Raw genomic sequence first — 25,394 nt, 5'->3', positions numbered from 1 at the left:
CTCTGACCAACTGACCTGCTTGTGGTACTCCACGCCCATGCTAAGGGTGTTGAGCAAGATTGCCCCAAGGATACCACGCTGGAAAAATTTGCATTCTACAAACTTAACCATGAAACTGGTGAATTTGTTCATCCAATCTGAAACAAAGCAGAGACGTATTACATATCATTCTGTTTGAGCATCAACTCAATCATTGAGATTTAATAATGATTAAAAAATATTTCACTCAGAAAAAAAAACTCTGGATGAGTGTATGACCTCACAGAATGAGATGAGAACATTAATGCTTCCACTTATATGAGAAATGTCAGAAAGAAATGATTTCAATACTGTGTCATTATATACAGACAGCCATTTAATAGCATCAGCATTACAAAGGACTAAACGACCATGTGACACTAACTTATGGGAGATAACTGACAACAAGGTGACCATGAGTTCTCTCCCTTTAAATGAGGTTGGTAGCTGTTACTGTTGACTAAGTTAAACATCTTTGAAAAATATTTCCATCAGTATGTGTCAGTGATTTGGGAAAAACTCTTGACAAAAATATTCAAACTGCACCAGTCACACTTGCTATGAATTGTGCAAGGTGATTATTTGCAGAGAACTGTAAAGTGAGATAAGAACAAATTTACTTGATGCAACAGTACAACATAACATGCATGTTTCAAATAACAACCAGCTACTGGTTGTGCTTATGGTTGTTGATCACTTGTCTGGAACAAACATGTTCAGTGTAATGAGACTGTCATCAGAATCACAAGGAAATGTACTAATGAACCTTGTAAGTGTATCTAACTAAGCTACCTACACTATCTATGGACAAAACAAGGGGACTACAAGGGATCTGACTACACAGTTTTTGGTTGGTCATTTACATAGCCAAGGAAGAGGAAGAGTTTTGAACATGGAGTGGCTGAAGTTGTGAGCTGGAGGAGTGGATACCAGATACAGGGTTGGGATTGGGTACAGGTATCTGTGACTGAGGAGCGATGATGTGGCAGGGGCTGAACATAGGATACAGATTCTGGATCTGGGCACCTAGCATACTTGTGGAGGTGGAACACAAGATGCTGATCTTGGATGGGAAGAGGAGCATACTGACTGAGCACCTAGCATACTTGTGGAGGTGGAACACAAGATGCTGATCTTGGATGGGAAGAGGGCCATACTGACTGAGCACCTAGCATACTTGTGGAGGTGGAACACAAGATGCTGATCTTGGATGGGAAGAGGGCCATACTGACTGAGCACCTAGCATACTTGTGGAGGTGGAACACAAGATGCTGATCTTGGATGGGAAGAGGAGCATACTGACTGAGCACCTAGCATACTTGTGGAGGTGGAACACAAGATGCTGATCTTGGATGGGAAGAGGGCCATACTGACTGAGCACCTAGCATACTTGTGGAGGTGGAACACAAGATACTAATCTTGGATGGGAAGAGGGCCATACTGACTGAGCACCTAGCATACTTGTGGAGGTGGAACACAAGATGCTGATCTTGGATGGGAAGAGGGCCATACTGACTGAGCACCTAGCATACTTGTGGAGGTGGAACACAAGATGCTGATCTTGGATGGGAAGAGGGCCATACTGACTGAGCACCTAGCATACTTGTGGAGGTGGAACACAAGATGCTGATCTTGGATGGGAAGAGGAGCATACTGACTGAGCACCTAGTATACTTGTGGAGGAACAACTGAAGATGCTGATCTAGGATTGGGAAGAGGGGCATACTGACTGAGCAGCTAGCTTACCATCCTTGATATCTCTAGGTATATGTTCCAATATACAGTAGTCACATTCTCACAGTAGCCAATCAGTTAAGCCACCATTACAACTGAGCTAGCCAGTGTCAAAAAAGATAGTGGTTGCAACTGGGAAGGTTTCTTCACAGTGTGACTCAGATTTGAGGGAAATCATACAGACAAACTGACAGGTCTGAAACTATTACAAAATATGCAAGGACTATTTCAGGGTACCTCTGCATCATTTGTGTTGCCAAGTTTAATTGGTTAGATAATTTAAAAAGCGAAAGTGAGATGTGAATGATATGATATAGGATATTTATATAGTGCACATATCCATGAACTAGTGCATGCTCAAGGCGCTGGTATTTTTCCTTTGATCACTGGTTGTCAATCTCAACAGCACATCATATTTCAATCTCAACTCCCTGAGGAGTATACAACTTTTCTTGCCACTTGGCACACCAAGTTTATTGAGACTCTCTCATCCTAACCAGGTATCCATTCGCAGCTAGGTGAACTGGGACACATAGTCACAGTACTTTGTCCAAGTTTACTGCACATTGCTGTACCCGCAACTAGGTGTTTGCACATATTCATGTGGCCACCATCTGGTCATATACTGATGGATTTGTGGGTTCTTTTAAGTGCACAAGGTTGTGTACTGTACACTAGGGGTTGTGACAACACTGAAAGAGTCTGCACACAAAGATGACTCCAAGGTCTTTACACCCGGTCACAGGTGGGCTCGATCCCGACACCTCAACCTCTCTGGATCACTAGCCTGGCGCCTTAGCCAGCTTGCCCATCGAGCCCCATGATATGCTCAAAATCCTAGCATAGACACCTGAGTGGACAAAAAAGCCAGCTAAGGGAGGTAATCCTAGATGCATCCAGGGTATAGTGGAGATTTATTCAAATGTATACCCTAGAGATATCACAGATGCTAGCATACTTAGGGAGGTGGGTTACAAGATACTTTCTAGGATTGGAAGGTTGGGGCATACTTGAAGAATAGTAGAGATACAGATCCTGGATTGGGAAGAGGGCATACTGACAGATCAGCTAGCATACTTGTGGAACAGATTGAAGGGTCATATATTGTCCATTATGTTGATATTCAAGGTATGACACACTGGTAACGTCAGTAGGCAATCAGACTGGAAGGTATGGGAGGACACTGAATTGAGTTTAGTCATGATTATCACCAAGCCAAACACTGCACCAGTACCATGTCACCATACATAAACCATACTCTCAGTACATACAGGAGATTCCAGGCCTTTAGTTCAGTCTTGGGGAAAGTAGTATTGTAACGTTTTGCTATAAAGTCATCACATCACATGCCTTTCGTATTTGTCAACTTCCAAAATTTCAACAAGAACCATCTAAGGTCTGTCCATCTGAGCAATAACACATAATGAAGAAATATGAATGAAAAGTGTGACTGTGCTGCTTGAATGCTGAGTTCAGACTGACACACATCAAACCTGCCATACTAGCAGACCAAAAAATGAATTGTTATTATTTTCATTGTTTGATTCATTTTATAATACATTATATATAAATATATGAGATTCAGTTACATATGTGATAAATATGAAATGCACATATAAACATATAAACATGAGAATATTTCAAAAAGACATTAAAAATTTTTTTCATGAGTAGATATTTTTTGTCCTCAGACAGCCAAGAAGCTTGCATGTGAGTTTATGCAGAATATTCAAAAGTTTATTATCAATAAAAACACATGCATCTAATATATTAATATGAGCCTGTACAAAACCACATGTGGTGATATAAAGCATTTAAAGGCAACCGAAGCAAAATTACTGCAAGTAAACCCTTAATCTGAACTAGTCATTCAGTACTCTACCATCATGCTGCAATCGTGTGATCTTCCTGAACAGATCAATGGAGTCAGTTGTCACAAAATGTTTCCATTTTTTTTTTTATTTAGGCAATAATTTGCCCTGCAGTTTCAGATTTCTACGTCTTCAATATTCGGTGGGTAAATGAGATCATTGTTTACAGAAAGCGTTTGTGTGTTACAAAGACAACTATGGCATAAAGGCCTGGAGAGCGGTAAAAAGAGACGGATAAACTCACGTGCAATGCAAGATAGGTTGCATTTCCTCTTATCTATAGGAAATAAATTGAAATTAAACATAGACATAGGGTTAAAAAGTGTCTCATCATTGGGGTTGCCATGGTGATAAGTCAAACCAATTTTGAAAAAAACATAAAATTCACAAATGAACATATTTTGATGGTGATATGTTTCATGTTAATTTGGAATCCTGTTTGGACGAGGGTTACCTAATTTATTTACATTATGTTTAAAAACATGAAATCCGCATTTGCTGAAATTTCCCCTTGATAATATTAAGATATGTTTTAAAGAAATGTGCAGCTAAAGCCAACAATTTTGTTCAGTGACTAGAAATACACAGATTAAATATATTACATTCTGCTTTAAGCAATACATTTTATCACTTTTCAAAATAATTATACTTTTCAGTTTTATTTTATGATAGAAATGAGATTCTTTGCAAATGGATTTTTCGTTTAAAGCATGAACTGTTTGTTATACAAGGGGAGATGAGAGTGGGAGGGATGGAGATGAGCTCTATCTAACTAAAACCAACTCATTTCTAGAAAACCAGGCACACAGAAGACATACACATAGCTGCCTGTAGTCACAGCCTCAAGCCTCATCTGACTTGAGTTCTATCTGTCTTATCGGAATATCAATGTTCTAGTGAAAATCGAAAATGATCTTAATCAATGTCCAACCTAAAACATTGAAACTTAACAGAGTGTGGCTCATTTCTAAAATCAATGTTCTGCATTGTTGTGCTAAATAAAGTGGCAACCTCAAGCACTTAAATAATTAGCAATTAAATACTTAGAAGTAACATAATGTACAAGTAACCCTAGCCCTACTAAACAATCTAGTAACAGAAACAGTAACCAAAGATCTAACCCACACAAACATTACACAATGATTTACCCTAGCCCTACCCAATAATAAAATAATACTACAATTTACCCTTGCCCTACATGGCACTAACATTAAGCAATTATTTACCTTTGTGCTACCCAACACTAATGTAACCCTACTACTAACCCCAAACCAACCTACACAACACTAATGTAACCCTACAATTAACCCCAAATCTACACTAATGAGTAACCCATACCCAAATATCATGACATCGTTAATGAATTACACACAAAAACATTCAGAAATATTAGACTGAGGTGTGAGGTTGTGACAGCAACAATATGCAAATCAGCAGGTGGAGGTTTTATATAAAATGATGTTAGTATAAATCGTAACATCACATAGACTGTAAACATTTTTTGCATGTAACAAAGCAAATAATATCCATTCCTCCTATTTACACTATGGAAAAGACTCAAACCATCAGAAAATGTCATCTATATCATAAGAGAAAGTTTTTCATGATTCAGCAAACTTTGACTGAAAAAACATGATACTTTTATCAATTTTAGCACCCTCTATGAACCCTTCTTTGAAGAAACGGCCATTTTCTAACCTCCACAAGGTTTATATATTATTTATCTTTGCATGTAAAAACACTTATATCACTTTATGTCAAACAACTGATTTTAACTGATATGACTCAAAGCAAAAAGTTCAAGAGAGTTGGAAAGGGTCAATACAAAGAGAAATTACAAACACAAGACCAATGCTAGTACTTACTTGTCTGTTTTTTGGTAGGTTCCGATTCTTCTTTCCAATCAAAATCGGATTCGCTGTCGTTATTTTTCTCGCTGTCACTCAACTCATACTCGGAGTGCGTGTGGCTGTTATGCGTGGTATCACACTCACTCTGAGACACGCATGAGACTCGTTTCTCGCCCACAATATCCACAAGCAGATGATCTGCAAATAGGCCTGTGAATGAAGATCACAGTTCAAATATGATTTTCAGTGTCACAAAAATAACAAACCAAAGCCAAAGGGTAAGCACTGAAAACCATCTGCCCGTCTGTATGCCCTATCTTAATCAAACGTTTTCATCACAATTTTCAAAAAGTTCAGTTTCTTTCTGTGTCTATTAAGCCTAAAGAATTTTTTTCCACAAGTCAGAGAAAAAAAATAAGAAATTAATGTTATTTCTTCTATCCTGCTTTTTCCACAGCATCAGTTGGTAAATGTCAATTCCATTGTAATGATTTAATTTCCATGTTCAAGTATAAAAATATACTTTTCAAGGATTTTCGTTATTTTTGTCTACTTCCACTCTCACCAAACATTTATTTCCATTGAGAGAATGACTTTGAAAGAAGGATATGCAAGACAGATGAAAATACACATCAGTTATGAAACTTATATTCAAATTGTAAAGACCATGCATCCTTTTCCAAGAATATTAAAAACGTTGCAGTTATAAATGTTCCGAAAAATATATATTCACAGTTCATTTTTCATGAAAAAGACATGATATCGTGTTTACACTGACATAATGAGAAATGTTCAAATTTGCAAAACTAAATACAATACACGAGAGATATCAACACATTAACTTTACATCAAACTGAAAAAGATGCATGCTCCCTACCTATTTATACAAAAAGACAATAGTTAACTTTGAGAATATTCTGCAAATAAGTACATATAGCATACCAGGTCACGTTACATACAAATGCCATATTTCTTCCACAAAATGAAAACAAAAATAAAAATATACTGATTTCAGGCATAAACAATTCCAAAATTTCTCTCACCTCTACAAAAAGCATGGACACTTTGCCCATTTGAAAATTATTGAGATTTTGTTTTACCACTCCAAATGACTGGAGGAAATATGGCATATACAATATGATATCAGCAAACAAGATATAATCATTAAGTTATTAATAACTAGTGATTCTTTTTAATGAGCATACATGATTCTTTTGTTTTCGACTGAATTGAGCTTGTTTGCTGATGAATAATCTTTGTAGAAGCAAGAATCATTTAGAAATGTCAATAATGAAATGTTGTTCTCTTGTTTTTTTTCAAGTTATAATAAAAATTTAATTACATTTTTTTTTATTCTTAAAAATAAAATGTTCAAAAAGGTGATAAAGCATTTTGTTTTTAATCATACAAAACAAGGTTTGCAACATTTCCACATTTAAGAGCTCTAACTAGGAGTCGTTCTTTTGCTGGCCAGAACTTTCAAAATTGGAAAAGTAATCCAAATAATTACAATATCATTCATAAATTTACTATTTAATATTTTGAAATAACCATCAAAAGATCTGATCAGCATGGGAGAAGTATGGAAAAATTAAAACGGTACCAAACTTGTAATATTAGAAAAAATATACAAGACTTTACAAGATCAATACTTTTATGAAGACAACCAGATAGAAAAATGCACGCATCGAGAAATAAACGACAGGAAATTCGACATCGTTTGAGGTCTACGGTGAGGCTTCGGAGGTGAAGAGAAGTTGTAGTGTAAACGTTATCTGCCCTCACTGCTTGTCATGTGACGTGAATCAAGCCACTGGATTGGCTAAAAAGCTGAGGAAAGCATGCTGTGCACAAACGAAAAGCAGTGTAGGAAAAGATACAGTGCTCCCATTTTAAGAATTAAAAAACCCCAAAGCGTCATTTGAACTGATAATTTGGAAATTGAAGTATGAAAATAGTGATACAGATTGTATTAAAGAAATTCATTAAACATTATACTGACATTTTTGTGAAAGGCAAATAGAATCACATTTCAAGAGCACTGTACCATATCTAGAGAATTACAGATTGAACTATGTATTTACATCAAATCTACTTCTAAAACTAATATTTACTAACAAAGAGAGTGACATCTATCAACCAATCCACAAACGGTAAAAAACAAACAATTTGGAAAAAATGATTTGAAAGAAACATAAATGTTGTCTGTGATTTCTGGTAAACCTGAAAAGTGGGTTATATGTTTTCCATCTGTGGTAAAAGCAGGATACGAGACAAAAGTGTGAATGACATGAACTGAGACTGTGTTTAAAAAAATTAGGTAAAATTCAATTCAGTTGTCATAATACCTAAAACTATATTTGTGATCTAGGAAATGCATATATATGTGTCATTATAAACGAAATCTCTAATGGATATATGACAAAGCAGCAGACAGACAGCCAAGTTGATGCCAAATCCCAATAAATATGGAGAAATCAATCTAACCAGGCATTTGAACTATGAACAGCAAACTGGGTTTTGGACAAGATTTTCACATCACCCCAACCAACCTCTCTCAAAACATAATTTTTCTCTCAGTTGTAATCGTTCTTTGAGGTTGAGCTAAATGTGACTTTTTAAAACATGGAAATAGATTTCTTATCTTAATGTTTATGTTAATTATTTTAATTAAGTTGATATTGAAACTTATTATTTTTTTTGTTGACTGGCTCCAGAACCCAGTGTTACTGTTTTTGAAATTTACCTGTTGTGTCACCTTGACCTGTCAATCACTCACGTATAATTATGTGCAGCAACTCGGTGCTTGTGTGAATCACATACAATGATTTTCCAAAGACTGACAGAGACCATACATTGAAATATATTACACGTTTAACATGGATTCAGATCAATTACTGTTATCAGATAATAGGATGACAGCCATAAAATATTTCCTTGCCATTATCAATATTAATAAAACAATATATTTAGCATTAAGTATTAATAATACATAAAAGTATTAATTATGTCTTTGGAAAACCATTGCCCTGTAGAACAGACACCAACTTCAGCAGTAAACTTAGAATTACTGTTATAACCGTTAATTTGGTATCAAGGCGGTAGTTAACAATTACACTATACAATAATATATTTATGAAATCAAATGTTCAGCTCATTTAATCTTAAAATACCAAGAAAACATATTCTTTAACACAATCAGAAAGCTATTACATAATCCCTATATCATTTAAAGCAATGTATCTGTATATGGTAAAACTATCTCAAAGCAACATGAAATGAATCCATAAACATGATACAAAATGAAGTCAATGTCTGCTCCAAATGTTATGAAAAGAAATGGGAAATGCAGAACTGTTTCCAAACAGGTCTTGTTCTACAGACTAATCAAATCACTGAACTATTTCAAAACTACATGTGTTCATGTTTCTTTGGAAGACATTCAGGAATTCAGAGGAGGTTCTAAAGCACAAACACTAATATTCTGCTTGGAAAATTACTATAGTCAACATTCTAAGACCTGAACATTCCAGAACAGTTCCAAATCTAATATAGAAAATGCTAATTCCATGCAGTATCTAAAATCTGATTTGCACAAATTTTGAATGGATTTCCACAAGCTTCCATTTCTTTTTGTGTAGTCATGTGATGTAGCTGGAGCAGGAGGGGAGATAACTCACCTTTATCTACAAGTGATTGAAGCTTATTGGTATCAGTGTCGACATTCAGCAGTAAATTTGAGGCGGCAAGGGCAGCGTTCTTTGCGCCATGCGCAGCGAGAACTTCAGGGAGAGAGGGCATATTTTTGGCACTACCCATAGCCCCGCAATTAAAGGATGATGTTCGACTCAAAGAATAATTGGCAGTGAGGTGGTTGGGCGAGGGTAGGGGTTTGAACAACGTTGGTGTCAAAGCCTCTGCTGCATACGGCAATGTGTTTAAGGACTCCGAAGAAGGATTAAGACTATTGTTGTTACTCGGTAACATTAAGAAGTTGGGTCGTCGTGGTGATGATATAGGATCCACATCCGAAGCCTCAGGACTGGCACGCGGAGCTTGTGCACTATCCAAAGAAGCGGCCCGAGAGGGGAAGATATCCGGTGTCACAATGTTCAAGTGGTGGTGATGATGATGTTGATGATGAGGTTGATGTAAATACACGGTTTGAATACCTTTCTTCCTGTTTTTCTTCTTTCGTAAAGATATAGCTTTTTCTGGGTTAACTTTTCGCTGCCTTTTGCCTCTATTTCTATAATAATATCGTATAAGTTTCCGTTTTGCTCTCCTGCCGTAATGCACAATAAGTTTCAAGAGCTCCGAGTAACAGCCCCCTGGTTCGGAGTTGCTTGCTATAGTACTTGAAGACTGGTAACGCTTTCTTTCTTGGAGCATCCGCTCAGTCTCTCGTTTCTTGGTTTCAGAAAATTGAGTTGCTATGACAACTAAACACAGGTTGATCATAAAAAATGAGCCGATCTGGAATGAAAATGAAAAACAACATACAAACAATAACCATAAGTTTTATCTATATATATCTCAGCTTAACGACATGAGAATCACTATAGTATAGTTTGTTATGCACTGGAATGGTGGGCAATGGTGACAATAAGTAAACAATATCTTGCATTTTAACACCCATATATGCCTTCAAATCTCAACTAGTGATGCCTGTTTTAAGAAATTCCAACTAATTATCCTGCAACAAGAATGGAAAATATCACTGCCTACAATCAGAAATCCCCACTTGATATCCTTACAAATGGAAACCCATGCTATCCTTGAGCACTGCTGGAAAACTTATCTAGTTATGCCTACAGCTGAAAATCCACATACCTGTGCCTACAATGAAAATCCCAACTACCCCTGCCTACATTTAGAAATCCCATCCTGCTATGCATACACTTGGAAATCTCATCTGGCTTTGCCTGCTATTGGAAAACTCACCTGCTCATTCCACCTACTGAAAATTTTAAGTATCTTTGCCTATGACTGGAAATCCCACGTAGCTGTACCTACAACTGGAAATCCTAGCTATCTTTTCAGATGGAGATCAAATTAAAAATTGATGACTTGGGCTATAGAACATCATATTTCAACACACTTGCAAATATTTACCAAACATAATTCTGCAGCATCTGAGGCAGAGTAAACTGCTCAGAAACCCCAAACCATAATCACAGCAAATCTTAGTTTGAACCCCACATTTGTTGATCATGGATAACTGAAGGTGTTTCTGACACCGCTAGCCCACCTGTGCCATCCCTGATTAATCAACTGGCTTTTAATGCCAGATAAAGAGATTACTAAACAAGTGTCTGTCAGATACCATTTATCTTATGAGTTGTAAGATAAATGGTATTTGACAGGCATGAGTAAGAATTTCTGTTCCTTTCACACCATAAAATTGCAGCATTCAAATGTGATATTTTCTCATCATAGCTGCGCAATAATACAGATGTAATATTTATGAATGAGTGATGTCACTCGGCTTCCTAATCACTACTCATCGAGAAGGTGACCCTCCACCAAAAAGTTTCTGCCACATCTTTGCGTCATCAAGGCAGTAGTGATAATGTAACTAGATAAGACCATGGAAAATTAACAAAACACTCAAAAATGATGATGTTAGCATGTAAATGTGGATGACTTTAATTCTTGCAAGCATTAAATATTTGAGTGTGAGACATCATTGCTATCGTTTGGTGGGTGTTGTCATTGAAAGATTGTTTTGGATATCTCTACACACTGGGGATCTATACTTCAACTTGTGTACCAGTTTACGTTCGTTGTTATCCCATCTCCTTGAGCTAAAACTATTGAGTGCATGTGATTAGGTCTCGTTGAATGTGACATTGCTGAGGTTACATTCATTATCAATCAAGACTACCCTTCTTCACCGGGGTGCTGACTTCTTGTTTCCCAGAGCCAGAAAGTGCCACTAGGAATGATACAGAATTTACAGAGTATGAAATGTGAGTTGATCACACCCTGTAGTGAGTGAGTGAGTTTAGCTTTACGCCGCACTCAGCAATATTCCAGCCATATGGTGGCAGTCTGTAAATAATCGAGTCTGGACCAGACAATCCAGTGATCAACAACATGAGCTTCAATCTGCACAATTGGGAACCAATGACGTGTCAACCAAGTCAACGAGCCTGACCACCCGATCCCGTTAATCACCTCTTACGACAACAAATCACATGCTGTATGTTATGAAGACATGTACAGAGGAAGAGCTAAAAGCACTGACTTTTGTGTAGATAAACCGTTCTTGTACATATTTGATTGAAAGGTTGTGTGTCACTATTTGCATTCATGAACCCTTGCAATTGTTCCATTTTGTACATTGTTGCAATGAGTGTGTGTTTTGCTTCTGATTGTCATGAGTGAATTTGATAACATTGGAATCACATCATAGCTCGGAGCAGGAAGTGAATGTGTACTGGAAGATTCATCATGTTTATCAGTGAAAATGTCATCTGAAGTCATCTATTCATAAAAGAAACAATGAGGCAAAGGATCTCCCAATGAACAGACACTAAAGTATATCTTGTCAGGTATTTTTGCAAGACAATACGTATGACACTTGTCGCATCTCTTCAGGAAATGTACCAGTGTTGTACATTTTATGCATTCAAAGTGACTTTCACATAATCGTTTACAACAGGTATCACCGATTGTTCAAGCCATTTAGAATTCATGACTAGAATCAAAAGTTTAAATAAAAGGAATTAGAAAATAACCAGATTTGCATTATATTTATTCTCTATGTGTTTCATAGCATAAAGACCTGCTAATGTTGCAGTCGAGAAGATAGCAGGTGTAAAGAGTTTCGGGGGCACGATTAACATGTTTCTGTTGGGCTGAAGCATGAGTAACCTGTCAATGAATCTTAATCAGGAAAGAAGTCTGTCATAACTTAACCTTAGGTCATCACCATGGAGTAGCCAATCACGGGATTAGAAATCAAACTCACAGATATGTGTAATATCAGTTTTTTCACATGGGTTTCTCACCCACAGGTCAGAAAGAAATGTCTTTGGCAAGATTTGGTTCATCAAAGATGGAAGACCTGATGAATATCACACTTACCACAATGAGAGCAACGAAGTAAGTCCAGTCCCAGAAAGAATGAGCATCTTGAACATAGTACATAATATTCACCCAGCTTTCTAAACTTATCACCTGAAACATACAATGAGGATTTTGAACATACTTCATAATATTCACCAAGCATAAACACAGTATCAACTGATCGCTATGGTTAATGACAAAGCACAAATACATATTTTCAGTTATTGAACACACAAAATCATGAAAATAGAAATAGAAACTTAAAAAGGATAATAAAAAAATTGTTCAATCATGAGAAAACAATGTTCATTGATACCTCTTCTTCCTATTGACTCACCTGAAAAATTGCTACCCATGCTAGTCCTATATTGTCAAATGATATAGCTCCTCGGAATGGATTCTTATCTCCAGGCTGACACGTTGAATAATACTGATTCCAATTTACGCAGGACTCGGATGTTGGCGTATTATTGCTGTATTCCTTGGCAGTACCGTTGCACTTAAATCCTTCAAATTCAAAAGGCGGTATGTTCCCGCAAGTCCGCATCCCTGACATTCCCTCTTGGCTGCAGATGTAATCCCCCTTCTTAGGCTGGTAAAACCAGTTCAGATTATGTCTGTAATAGGAGAGGAGATATACAGGCTGTTTGTGATTTAACAAACCAGGGTATATAGGGGAGGGAGTGCATGAATGGCTGTGTGGGTGGCTGTGTGGTTAAGAGAGGGGTGGAGCATGTGGGTGGCTGTGTGGTTAAGAGAGGGGTGGAGCATGTGGATGGGTGTGTGTGGATGAGTAAGTGGGTGGATGATTGAGTGGGTGGATGATTGAGTGAGTGGATGACTGAGTAAGTGGGTGGATGATTGAGTGAGTGGATGACTGAGAAAGTGGGTGGATGATTGAGTAAGTGGGTGGATGATTGAGTGAGTGGATGACTGAGTAAGTGGGTGGATGATTGAGTGGATGACTGAGTAAGTGGGTGGATGATTGAGTGAGTGGATGACTGAGTAAGTGGGTGGATGATTGAGTGAGTGGATGACTGAGTAAGTGGGCGGATGATTGAGTGAGTGGATGATTGAGTAAGTGGGCAGATGATTGAGTGAGTGGATGATTGAGTAAGTGGGCAGATGATTGAGTGAGTGGATGATTGAGTAAGTGGGCAGATGATTGAGTGAGTGGATGACTGAGTAAGTGGGCAGATGATTGAGTGAGTGGATGATTGAGTAAGTGGGCAGATGATTGAGTGAGTGGATGACTGAGTAAGTGGGCGGATGCTTGAGTGAGTGGATGACTGAGTAAGTGGGCGGATGATTGAGTGAGTGGATGACTGAGTAAGTGGGTGGATGATTGAGTGAGTGGATGACTGAGTAAGTGGGTGGATGACTGAGTGAGTGGATGACTGAGTAAGTGGGTGGATGATTGAGTGAGTGGATGACTGAGTAAGTGGGTGGATGATTGAGTGAGTGGATGATTGAGTGAGTGGATGGTTGAGTGAGTGGGTGGATGATTGAGTAAGTGAGTGAGTAGATGGTTGAGTAAATGGGTGGATGATTGAGTGAGTGAGTGGATGGTTGAGTAAGTGAGCGAGTAAGTGGATGGTTGAGTAAGTGGGTGGGTGACTGAGTGAGTGAGCGGATGATTTGACAGTTGAGTAAGTGTGTGGATGATTGAGTGAGTGGACAGTTGAGTAAGTGGGTAGATGGTTGAGTAAGGTGTGTCTGGGGGTAGGTGTAGATGAATGGGTGAGTAAGAGTGTGTATGGGTGTGTGGATGAATGAATGAATGAGTGAATGAATGATTGGATTTATGGATACATGAGTGGTTGAGTGTGTGACTGAGGAGGTGTTTGGATGAGTGCGTGAGTGGATGGTTGAGTAAGTGTGTGTGTCTGTGGGTAGGTGTAGATGAGTGTGTTGAAGGGTTAGTGTTTTGTTTCTTTCAAGTATTGATGATTTTATTGTTCTGCATATAATCAATAGTGTATAACTGAACATTTATCCGCTACTAGTCTCGTTACAAGTCAAATACAAGTTGCAAAAATATTGATAATTATGTAGCTTGTCTATGCTGGTTACTATGTTGAGTACCAATATTTCAGCAATATCACAGTGTCGGATACCAGAAATGTGCTTCATACATTGTACCCATCTGGGAATCAAATACCAGTCTTTGACATGACAAGTTAACACCTTAACCACTAGGTCACCCCACCATGCAAGCGCACGCTACCATGCAAGCGCACACTACAATACCCCAATTAATCTGTTATATTCCCAGCTCCCTGAGGAATTATACAAGCCAACTTGCGTTCAAGGCATATTTCCATCTCATAACATAAAATAAAAACAAAATGACAAGAAAAATCAATGACATACTTACACATATGTAATATTTTCCCCAATATCTAAAAAACATCTGTTTCGTAGCACCCCTGCCCATAACTGTACACCGATGATCCCGAATATAAAAAAGACGAAGAAACACAACAAGAGAACATTCCCCAGCATGGGGAGGGTGTCAAGGAGCAGCATCACCAGGATACGCATGCCTGAAACACAAACAACAGTTACTGAGTCATTTTGGCTACGATGCCATTTTAAGCAATATTCCAGTAACTTAATGACTTGTCAGATAAATATGCAAATGTAGCTGAAAGCAACATTGGACTTTTGGTGTTAACATCTGTGATCATAAGAATGAAACTTGGATTCAATCCCACAAATAACAGATTATAAACATAAGTGTCTGAGAGAATGGTGTTTTGCAGGTAAGTGTCTGTGAGTGTCCTACAGTGAGACACAAGGAATGAAACTGACAGTTCATATATTGTAACCAAGTGGTATGTTTTGGACTCTGTTTTTACCAGTTATATCACAGTGTGTCAACTTAGGCTGGAGGAAAGCTTGCAATGCACATCTCGGACATTGCGAAGTCCATGAACAAGGGTAAAGTCAAGACATACCAAGTAATATGATCAGACCAAAGAAGAATTCAAATCCCTGATCTCATGTTCCTGACATGACCGAAGGCCACAGCTACTTTCAGAGCCATTCCTGTTGACATGGCATTCTGAAGTCTCAACACCACACTCCAGCCTGGAAATACTGAATGCAGTGATTGATGCTATGAACAACAACCGACGCTATGATATGAACCAAGTCATCGAGTTTGATACTCTAATCCATCACATTTCAGACTCAACACATCTGGTGGTGAACCAGTCCTCATGGTTAATCCGTTTTGGGGGATGTTCTGAAGTATTCACATCATAATGACATTTCAAGACCTTTACTTGTCAGAACATCCTTTTTGTGGTGATGTGTGTAAATATATTTTCACTAAGCTTTGTCTCCCAACAGTAGCTACTGGTGTTCCCTAGCCTACCAAAAATGGCTGACAATGAAAGCCTGCTCACTGAATATAAAGTAAAAGCTTGTGGAACTTCTAAGCAAAGGTTTCAGAAATGGCTGGCAACTGTTGACCTTGTAAAGAGTGTCTTGAATCATAAAAAAAAATTTCTATAGTGGCTGTTACTCATGACAGTTATATCTCACAAATTGGTTCAAAAGTGACTTGCATATTTCACAAACAGGATGTACATTGACTGGCATTCCTCACAAGCAGGTTCAACAGTCACCTGTGTCTTTCACAAACAGGTTTACATGGGATGGCATTTTTCACAAACTGGTTGAATCCCCCACAAACTAGTTCCATCTCCACCTCATTTTTCACAGACTGTTCCGTATTTTCCTTTTGCCTCTCATAAACTAGTCTAGCAGTGACTTGCATCCATGCTGAGCAGCGAAGGCAAAGTGTCATTTTTTGGGGCCATGTATATCCATAACAATGTTTTGGCAGTAATCAGTTGGAAGTGACAGACACCTCACCTGACAGACATAGCACTGGCTTGTTGAGATTCACTGCCAGATTGCTGGGATTAGATTCCAGATGTAAACCTGCCAGTTGAAGGCAAGTGCTGGGGATAGTGCACTTCAACATTTTTTTTGCTTTTAATTAAAAGAAACAGCTAAGCACATCTTGACATATTTCAAGATTTTGTCTTCCTCTGTTTCAATGTCCATTTGCACAAATTAATGTTGGTGCTGTCCAGTGCACAGTGAGTGAAGCACCGTAAAATATTCCTGATCCTTCAGCTGAAGTCATGAGGAGGCTGCAGATATCTTTACAGCTAGCAGAGGCTCTATTTGACACCAAATAACGCTTATAAAAGACGTTTTACCTAGAGAGTTGATGCAGCTTAAACACATACCATAACTTCATCTTAAGGGGATCATATTATTATTTTTTGACGCTAAACGATACTTCATCTTTTGGAATTCTGTACTTTAAACTCGGGCCAAATAGATGCATTTTATTTAAAGCACATTGTTTAAACTCAGCCCTCTATGTGGCTTAGAGCCAAAGTTTGAAGGCCTTCTGGTTTCCAAAGGGAATGCATTTCTTTACAACCGACACTATCTAGTGAAGATCTGGTTAGAATTGGTCCTCAGCAACCATTGCTTCACGCCATAGGTGACTAACAGGATTGGTGGCCAGACTCGCTGACGTGGCTCACATACCTCATTGTATCCTATTTGTGGAGATAAATGATCATGATGTTGATCAATGGATTGTCTGGTCCAGACTTGATTATTTACAAACCTCTGCCATATAGCTGTAATATTGCTGAATACAGTGTTAACAAACAAACAAACAAACAAACAAACAAACAACCTCATCACCACCACCATCATCGTCTACTTACTGGGTATTCTGTTGATGGCCCTCAATGGACGAAGCACACGGATTGTTCTTATTGCAGATATGCTGAGGTTTTCTGTATCAATGCCATATTCCACAGCTCTGAAATAGATGAAGTGTTTCATCAGTTGTATGAAATATATGTCGTATCCACACTCTACTGTCGACACCTCTGTCATCAGATTCCTGCGAAACAAAAAAGCTCTACATAAGGGAATAGAAAAGGTCATGTCATACATATGAGTAAACATTGGGTTTAGCTTTGTCTAAGCAATTTTATACATGAAAAAAAGGTTTACTTGAAATCACACCCTGAACGTATTTTCAAAAGCGAATTAAGTATTCAGAAAGCTTTTGGGGAAAGAATTTTCAAGTTTCAATTTTCAAAAGTCAAAACATGGAACAAATGATTAAAACACTGTGTCAAAAATGGCATGTTTAGAAAGTTTTAAGTGAATTGAATTGAAAAATATACACATATTCATAAAAACTGAAATAGTTGGACAAAAAAATCTATGTATTCATTCAACTGCGTTCTCAAATCATACATATACCTCTGTCACAGCAGTTACCTCCCTTACACCATTGTCTTCATAATACTTCTAAATCATTTTCTCTGACAGTTGCATACATCATGAAATATTCCACAGAACAAACACTGTCCGGAAAATGAATCATGAGTTATGTTCCTCTCTGACCATATGGTTGGATCCTTTGACGCTTCTGTCAATCTTTTTAGAGTAAGACGGTGGATCCTGTTTCCCAAAAACATGTACATGATGCAAACACTGACAGTGATCTTTCTCTGACAGTTTTAACCACGTAATACATTCTCGCCTAAATTTGCTTCTCCAGCAATCCTTAACACCCTCTTGGACTCTCCATATTTACAGACCTGAGCAAACTCGTATCTTCCATGGTGTGATCTAGCATTAGAATTCCTTCACCTTGTGAACACCTTCTCCAACAAACCTTGAGCCAGTGAACACCTTTGCCCCAACAAACCTTGACTCAGTGTTGAACACCTCACACAAAACTTGAACATAAACATAAACACCTCAAGAAACTCAGAAAATGTCATTGCCTTAAAAGTGGTGAACATGCTGTGACTGTGGTGAACACCTTCACCAAGCTGTGATTCAATAGTGAACACCTTCGCCTATCTGGACCTTCATGGTGAATACCTTCAACAAGCTGATACTCAGTAGTGAACTCCTTCAATAAACTGTGCCTCAGTGGAAAACACATTCAACAAGCTCTGACTCTGTGGTGAACATCTTCATCAACAAGCTGTGGCTCAGTTGTGAACACTTTCAACAAGCTGTGACTCAGTAGTGAACACCTTAGAAACACTGTGCCTCAGTGTGAACACATTCAACAAGCTGTGACTTGGTGGTGAACACCTTCATCAACAAGCTGTGACTCCATTGTGAACACCTTCAATAAACTGTGAACCAGTGGTGAACACCTTTGACAAGCTGGGAGTATGGGTGAACACTTCTTTCCAGAAGCTGTGCTTTGGTGAGGTAAACACCCTCTCTGACACAATCCCTGACCTCATGATGAACACATCAACTCCAAACATTTTAAAGTATTGCAAAACAACCCAACGACACAAGATTTACCATAATATCTGGCACTTGCAGTACCCTGTTTTTCAGTACCTGCAAGGAATTACAATCTTTTCTAAACACCCTGAACAAATCTGGCCTGAAATCAAGATTTCTAACAAGCATTCTGTATTACTTTGTCTGAAAATAACCAGCAAATGTGTAGACGATGATGACATGCACTTTATTGATGACATACGAGAGACACGAAACACAAAGCTGTAAATGTAAAACAAATGGCCTTGTCTCGTTTGATGAGTTTGGCAATTCCCTCTAAACAGTTGATCACTCAGAAAATAAACACAGTTAAGACTTTGTAACCTTCTGGAATTCACCAAGCATTCCTCGACTCAAATTGTGGCAACATCCCACAGGAATTTAATGACAAACATGTTAACACCTTACTATTCAATCAGCTGAAGATCAACAGGCGATAATACCTCTGTGAACAATGCATGCTCTCATAATAGAACACAGTGAAAATCCACACTAAATTCAGTTGTGTGATTGTTAAGTTTCTGTTCCTGGGCAACAGACATCATGCAAAGCTCATGCAAAGCATTGTCAAAGGAAAAGGGGACTGGTCATTCAAAATCAATAACATTCAGTAATTTATGACATGCACAAAGTAGATGGTATTAATAGAAACGATGTTATAGCAATGACTGAGTTTGATTTTATGCCACTTTTAGCAATATTCCAGCGACATCATGGTGGGGGACACCAGAAATCGGCCTCACATATTGTGCCCATATGGGGATTCAAACCTGGGTCTTCGGCGTGATGAGTGAACGCTTTTACCACTAGGCTACCCCACCACCCATTTTATAACAATGATGCAATAGCAATATGGTGTTGGTCTTAATAGAAGTCCAATCTGGCATCATCAAATATTAACTTGTCCAATGTCAACATTACTAATTATACATACTGTAATCCTGGAAGTTTGCTATGTTTTGCGTAGTTGTAAAACACAAAATTTTATTTGATGACAGGAATTAGAAATATTCAGAAGGAACCAGTATGAAACATTTGTTTTCATACCACAAGGTATGTATACTGGAGGGAGAAAAAAGAATCACATGAAAGGACATTATATTTCTTATATTTTTTCTAAGCTTCTTTACAAGATTTGTATCACCTAGCTTGAGAAGAAATCTGGAAATACATAAGGGAACACTTGTGCTTTTAAGCGATTCCTTATTTGTTTCCTTCAGTATATTTTGCTTGTATGATGTATATCAATCAATCCTCTCTGCCAGGAATCACCCCTTCCAATATGGTTGCCAGTCAATACATGTCCTATTTACTCATTCATGTAATACTACTTTCCCAATGACTGATTAAAATGCCCATCTTATTAACCTATATTGATTCATTTGTTTGAGTATCGACTGTAGCTAGAAAAAAACAGGAAATACCAGGAAATAGTATTTCTGAAAACCCGTTTGAAAATGTCTCCAATAACTGTTTAATTAAAAGTCAATAAATGCTTATTTATGCAATCGTCAGAGTGTATGTGAAGAATACCTTATGTGGTTCATGCTCTGTAGGATTGATTTCTGTCTGTGGAAAGTTTGTATTCCAATGTCGGCCTATTGAACATCAACCGAGCCAGTCTTTCATAGGCGTTAATTATGCATGGTCCCATAGTTAAGTAAATTATGATTTTCAGCCACCTTTGTTAGGAGGTATCTTAAGTGCTGAGAATAATTTAATTACTTTTCTAAGTTTGCAAATAACTTTCAGGTTGCATGAAGGAAAGAAAGAACTACATGTGCTACACAACAACTTATAAATGCCATTAAAATATTTACAAACACTGATCACAATGCATACATGTTGTCAAAGGTTATAAACTTTACAGACTTAGGTGTAACTGAGGTTTGGGGTTTGACCTTGACCTTAAATAACTTTTCTTCATGTGTGAATTTTGGGAACTTAGAATCTGATTGGTTAACCAGAGGTTTCAAATCTCACATGCCTCTGACACAAGCAAAATAATCATCGTGGAAGGTCACATCTATTATGAAGATCTTTCTCCAACCTGTTTGACAGACAGTATTTAACAGTGGTGTTCTATGACTGACTGTGATGTCCGGTGGATTGAGTCACAAGTCTTTTGAATACTTTGATGTTAAAACATCAGTGAGGATTAGTGAGGATCTTCAAAAGATCATTTCATATTTATGTAATGCATTTGCTTATAATAAACTGCTGAAGTGTTTTCACCTGTGATTTGTAAAGCATTACTCAATGATTACTGATATGACCTGGCATCCTACTTGGTATCCTCATCCTTATATATATGCTAGTTTCAAAGAACAGCAAACACTTTTGTTGTGACAGAACAAGTTATCTTGAAATTTGTAATCTGCATGCTGTCTGATTGGTTCTAAATACAAGCGCTAAATACAGTCTGTTACATTATGGAAGATAGGAACAGAGGCATTCAAAGTTGAGCCTTTAATTTAAAAGGTTCACTGTGTCAGTGTCATAATTATATATTTCAAACTGTCAGATTGAAGGAACAAGAGATACATATAGGACACAAAGAGCATTAATTGAAAGGTCGAAAACCATTCCTTCTGAAGTAGGAAGAAAATAACACCTTGTGTAGATGGAACAATCGAGGTAGATTGATCAGCATGTCTGTGGTCTACATAATGTGGTCATTACATCTATGGAAGGTTGAACATATAATTTAATGTAGACCGAACTAAATCAGAGGAACACAGATTGCCAAGTCAGCAGTAATTAGAACAGTACATCAGTAGGGGAAAAATGCCATTTCAAAAGGGAACAGAACAGAGGGTTTGACGTATACAGGATGCCTTGTCAAAAGGGAATGGAACAGTAAGTTTGAGGTATACAGGATGCCATGTCAAAAGGGAATAGAACAGTGAGTCTGAAGTATCCAGGATGCCATGTCAAAAGAGAATAGAACATTAAGTTTGAGGTATACAGGATGCCATGTCAAAAGAGAATAGAACAGGAAGTCTGAGGTATATAGGATGCCATGTCAAAACAGAACATGAAGTCAGAGGTATACAGGATGCCATGTCAAAACAGAACAGGAAGTTTGAGGTATACAGGATGCCATGTCAAAAGGGAATAGAACAGTAAGTCTGAGGTATCTTGGATGCCATGTCAAAAGAGAATAGAACAGGAAGTCAGAGGTATACAGGATGCCATGTCAAAAGGGAATAGAACAGTAAGTCTGGGGTATACAGGATGCCATGTCAAAACAGAACAGGAAGTCTGAGGTATACAGGATGCCATGTCAAAACAGAACATGAAGTCAGAGGTATACAGGATGCCATGTCAAAAGGGAATAGAACAGTAAGTCTGGGGTATACAGGGTGCCATGTCAAAAGGGAATAGAACAGTAAGTCTGGGGTATACAGGATGCCATGTCAAAAGAGAATAGAACAGTAAGTCTGTGGTATACAGGGTGCCATGTCAAAAGGGAATAGAACAGGAAGTCTGGGGTATACAGGGTGCCATGTCAAAAGGGAATAGAACAGTAAGTCTGGGGTATACAGGGTGCCATGTCAAAAGAGTGAGTGAGTGAGTTTAGTTTTACGCCGCACTCAGCAATATTACAGCTATATGGCGGCGGTCTGTAAATAATCGAGTCTGGACCAGACAATCCAGTGATCAACAACATGAGCATCGATCTGCGCAATTGGGAATCGATGACATGTGTCAACCAAGTCAGCTAGTCTGACCACCCGATCCCGTTAGTCGCCTCTTACGACAAGCTGAGTCGCCCATGTCAAAAGAGAATAGAACAGTAAGTCTGTGGTATACAGGGTGCCATGTCAAAAGGGCACAGAACAGTAAGTCTGTGGTATACAGGGTGCCATGTCAAAAGGGCACAGAACAGTAAGTCAGAGGTATACAGGGTGCCATGTCAAAAGAGAATAGAACAGTAAGTCTGTGGTATACAGGGTGCCATGTCAAAAGAGAATAGAACAGGAAGTCTGTGGTATACAGGGTGCCATGTCAAAAGGGAATAGAACAGTAAGTCTGGGGTATACAGGGTGCCATGTCAAAAGAGAATAGAACAGTAAGTCTGTGGTATACAGGGTGCCATGTCAAAAGGGCACAGAACAGTAAGTCTGTGGTATACAGGGTGCCATGTCAAAAGGGCACAGAACAGTAAGTCAGAGGTATACAGGGTGCCATGTCAAAAGAGAATAGAACAGTAAGTCTGTGGTATACAGGGTGCCATGTCAAAAGAGAATAGAACAGGAAGTCTGTGGTATACAGGGTGCCATGTCAAGTATGGGCAGAATAGAATAAATGAGTGACAGGCTGATTATCATGTCAAAAGAGATTAGGACAGTAAATTTGAAGTTTAGAAGAACAAGTCAAAGTCAGTAGGCCATTGTGTCAATGACAAAGACAGCATCCTGGGTTGAAGAGAGAGCAACAATCAAGGTTGATAAGCAAACCATATCTCTCTCTCTCTCTCTCTCTCACTCACTCACTCACTCACTCACTCACTCACTCACTCACTCACTCACTCACTCACTCACTCACTCACTCACTCACTCACTCACTCACTCACACACACACACACACACACACACACACACACACACACACACACACACACACACTCAGGTAATTGAGTGCAAATCTGTGGAATACACATTTCTGAAGACAGAGATCAATACTCATGAAGGAATTATGCAGGCAACAGCATTCTCACTGAATCATGTGACCAGACTAAAAAATGTGGTTCAAGTTATGAACAAAATCCTCTGTTGAGATACAAGTTATATTCAACCAAACAAGGTCACTCACTGGAGCAGTCCATCCTCCATGTTGGCTACACAAAAGACACAGAAGTAGTGTACAAATGTCTGTTTCACACTTACTAGAACCAGTTATTTCCAAAACTCACTATGTAATGTAGAAGTCAATTTAATTATTTTTTTCAGCTTCTGAAACCCCATCTAATTGGGTCTCACCTTTGAATTAAATAGTTATTTCTATCAAAATTATATATTTTCAGTCTTAGTCCAAATGGACCCAGTATGGAGACGTGAAAACACCATGATTCTTTAGAACAAACAGGTCATAAGGTTACATAAAATGGAGACCATTCATCTTTTGTTTTGTTAAAAAAAAAGACAAATAAAACTTTGAAGGAAAAAGAAGCCCTTGATGTTATTTCTGACCCAGGAACCACTTGTAATCATTCAGAATTAATTGGAAACCTTATATTCTTGCCAACTCAAATAAAAATTCTCTCACGTAACATTACAAAGTCTTCCAAGAAATTAACTAGATCTGTAAAGTACATTTCTGCTATTCAAGTGTTGCAAAGTATAAACACATAATTATATTTCATTAACTAAGTACAAACTTCTGTATTATGATGCCCATCAAAAACTGTCATCTTTTGTCTCAATGGGATGTGCCTCCATATTATGATCATGTAATATGAATTGCTTAAAGCAGAGTCAGCTCACTCACTCACTGCATCAATTAGATCTAAGGTACCGTTCATAATTTATGGGCTGGGAAGGAGGAAGAGGGCTGGAGGAAATGATTTTTATGGAGAAGCATTACAATGTATGTCCATGGTGCTGTAATCAAAACAATCCAGTGACCAACAGCATGAGCATCGATCAACACGTTGGAAATGATGACAACCATTGACCAAGTCAGCAGGCCTGACCATCAATCCCATTAGTTGTGTCTTACAACAAACATGGTTTGATGAAGACAAATCTGAACTCAGACCTTCATGGGTAAAACTGGTGAGGATTGGTTGCCGTGTGTGATGGAAAATATTACACAGTCTAATCCGCTTTAAATGCATTTCAGACAAAATTAATGAGTACCATTAGACAGGGAGGCTGAAATTGTATTTCCCTGCTTTCAACCTTTAATGAAATGGAATGACATGCATACTTCTGAAAGAAATGACTAATTAATACTACAAAACGAGGATTGTAACTTTAGAATACAGCATCATAAGTAGTTTCTTTTCTCGGAGAAAGAAAGAGTTTCACACTGAGGAAATCAGGAAACGAACCTACACTTTTGGCATGACAGGTAAGTTGTTCAACCACTAGAATCCCCATTGCGTTGAAATACATTCAGAGTGACAGAGAACATCCATGGACCAAGTGCACTGATGAACCCAACCTGACATTGCAGCAAATGTTCACTCATTAATATGCAACGATATCAGTCTGACTTGATTCTACAACACATGCAACAGATGCACTTGGTTGTGTCATCTAGTTGCTGGCTGACTAAACTCTACAGGTACTTGCAACCTGAGCCTCTGTGCAGAAAATTCCTCTTTTTTAATAAAACCCTACTCAATGCAGTGTTGTGTGATACCAAACTGACAGCATTCCAGGTATATCATAGTCTGTCCGCTATACATTCTGGGCAAGACAATCCAGGGGTCTATATTGTGAGCAACAGTCCATGTTGTCATGACAATCAA

The 25,394-nt window shown here is 38.2% G+C and overlaps 1 protein-coding gene across 1 annotated transcript in view; it reads right to left on the bottom strand.

Annotated features, from left to right (window-relative positions):
- The window catches only part of LOC137284549 (voltage-dependent T-type calcium channel subunit alpha-1G-like), a 191,898-nt gene that overhangs the window by 52,383 nt on the left and 114,121 nt on the right, over nucleotides 1-25,394 (bottom strand). Inside the window, exons 5-12 of the mRNA XM_067816393.1 lie at nucleotides 17,311-17,408; nucleotides 14,925-15,093; nucleotides 12,885-13,164; nucleotides 12,566-12,658; nucleotides 9,154-9,949; nucleotides 5,489-5,683; nucleotides 3,868-3,900; nucleotides 16-137 (exon numbers count right to left, since the gene is read on the bottom strand). Of these exons, the coding sequence (XP_067672494.1) occupies nucleotides 16-137; nucleotides 3,868-3,900; nucleotides 5,489-5,683; nucleotides 9,154-9,949; nucleotides 12,566-12,658; nucleotides 12,885-13,164; nucleotides 14,925-15,093; nucleotides 17,311-17,408 (1,786 nt within the window). The remainder of the gene's footprint in view (nucleotides 1-15; nucleotides 138-3,867; nucleotides 3,901-5,488; nucleotides 5,684-9,153; nucleotides 9,950-12,565; nucleotides 12,659-12,884; nucleotides 13,165-14,924; nucleotides 15,094-17,310; nucleotides 17,409-25,394) is intronic.

This window comes from Haliotis asinina, chromosome 5 (genome assembly GCF_037392515.1).
Source record: "Haliotis asinina isolate JCU_RB_2024 chromosome 5, JCU_Hal_asi_v2, whole genome shotgun sequence".
Classification (NCBI taxonomy): Eukaryota; Metazoa; Mollusca; class Gastropoda; order Lepetellida; family Haliotidae; genus Haliotis; species Haliotis asinina.
The sequence above is the reverse complement of the archived record's forward strand: the minus strand, read 5'-3'. Positions and strand labels throughout refer to the sequence as shown.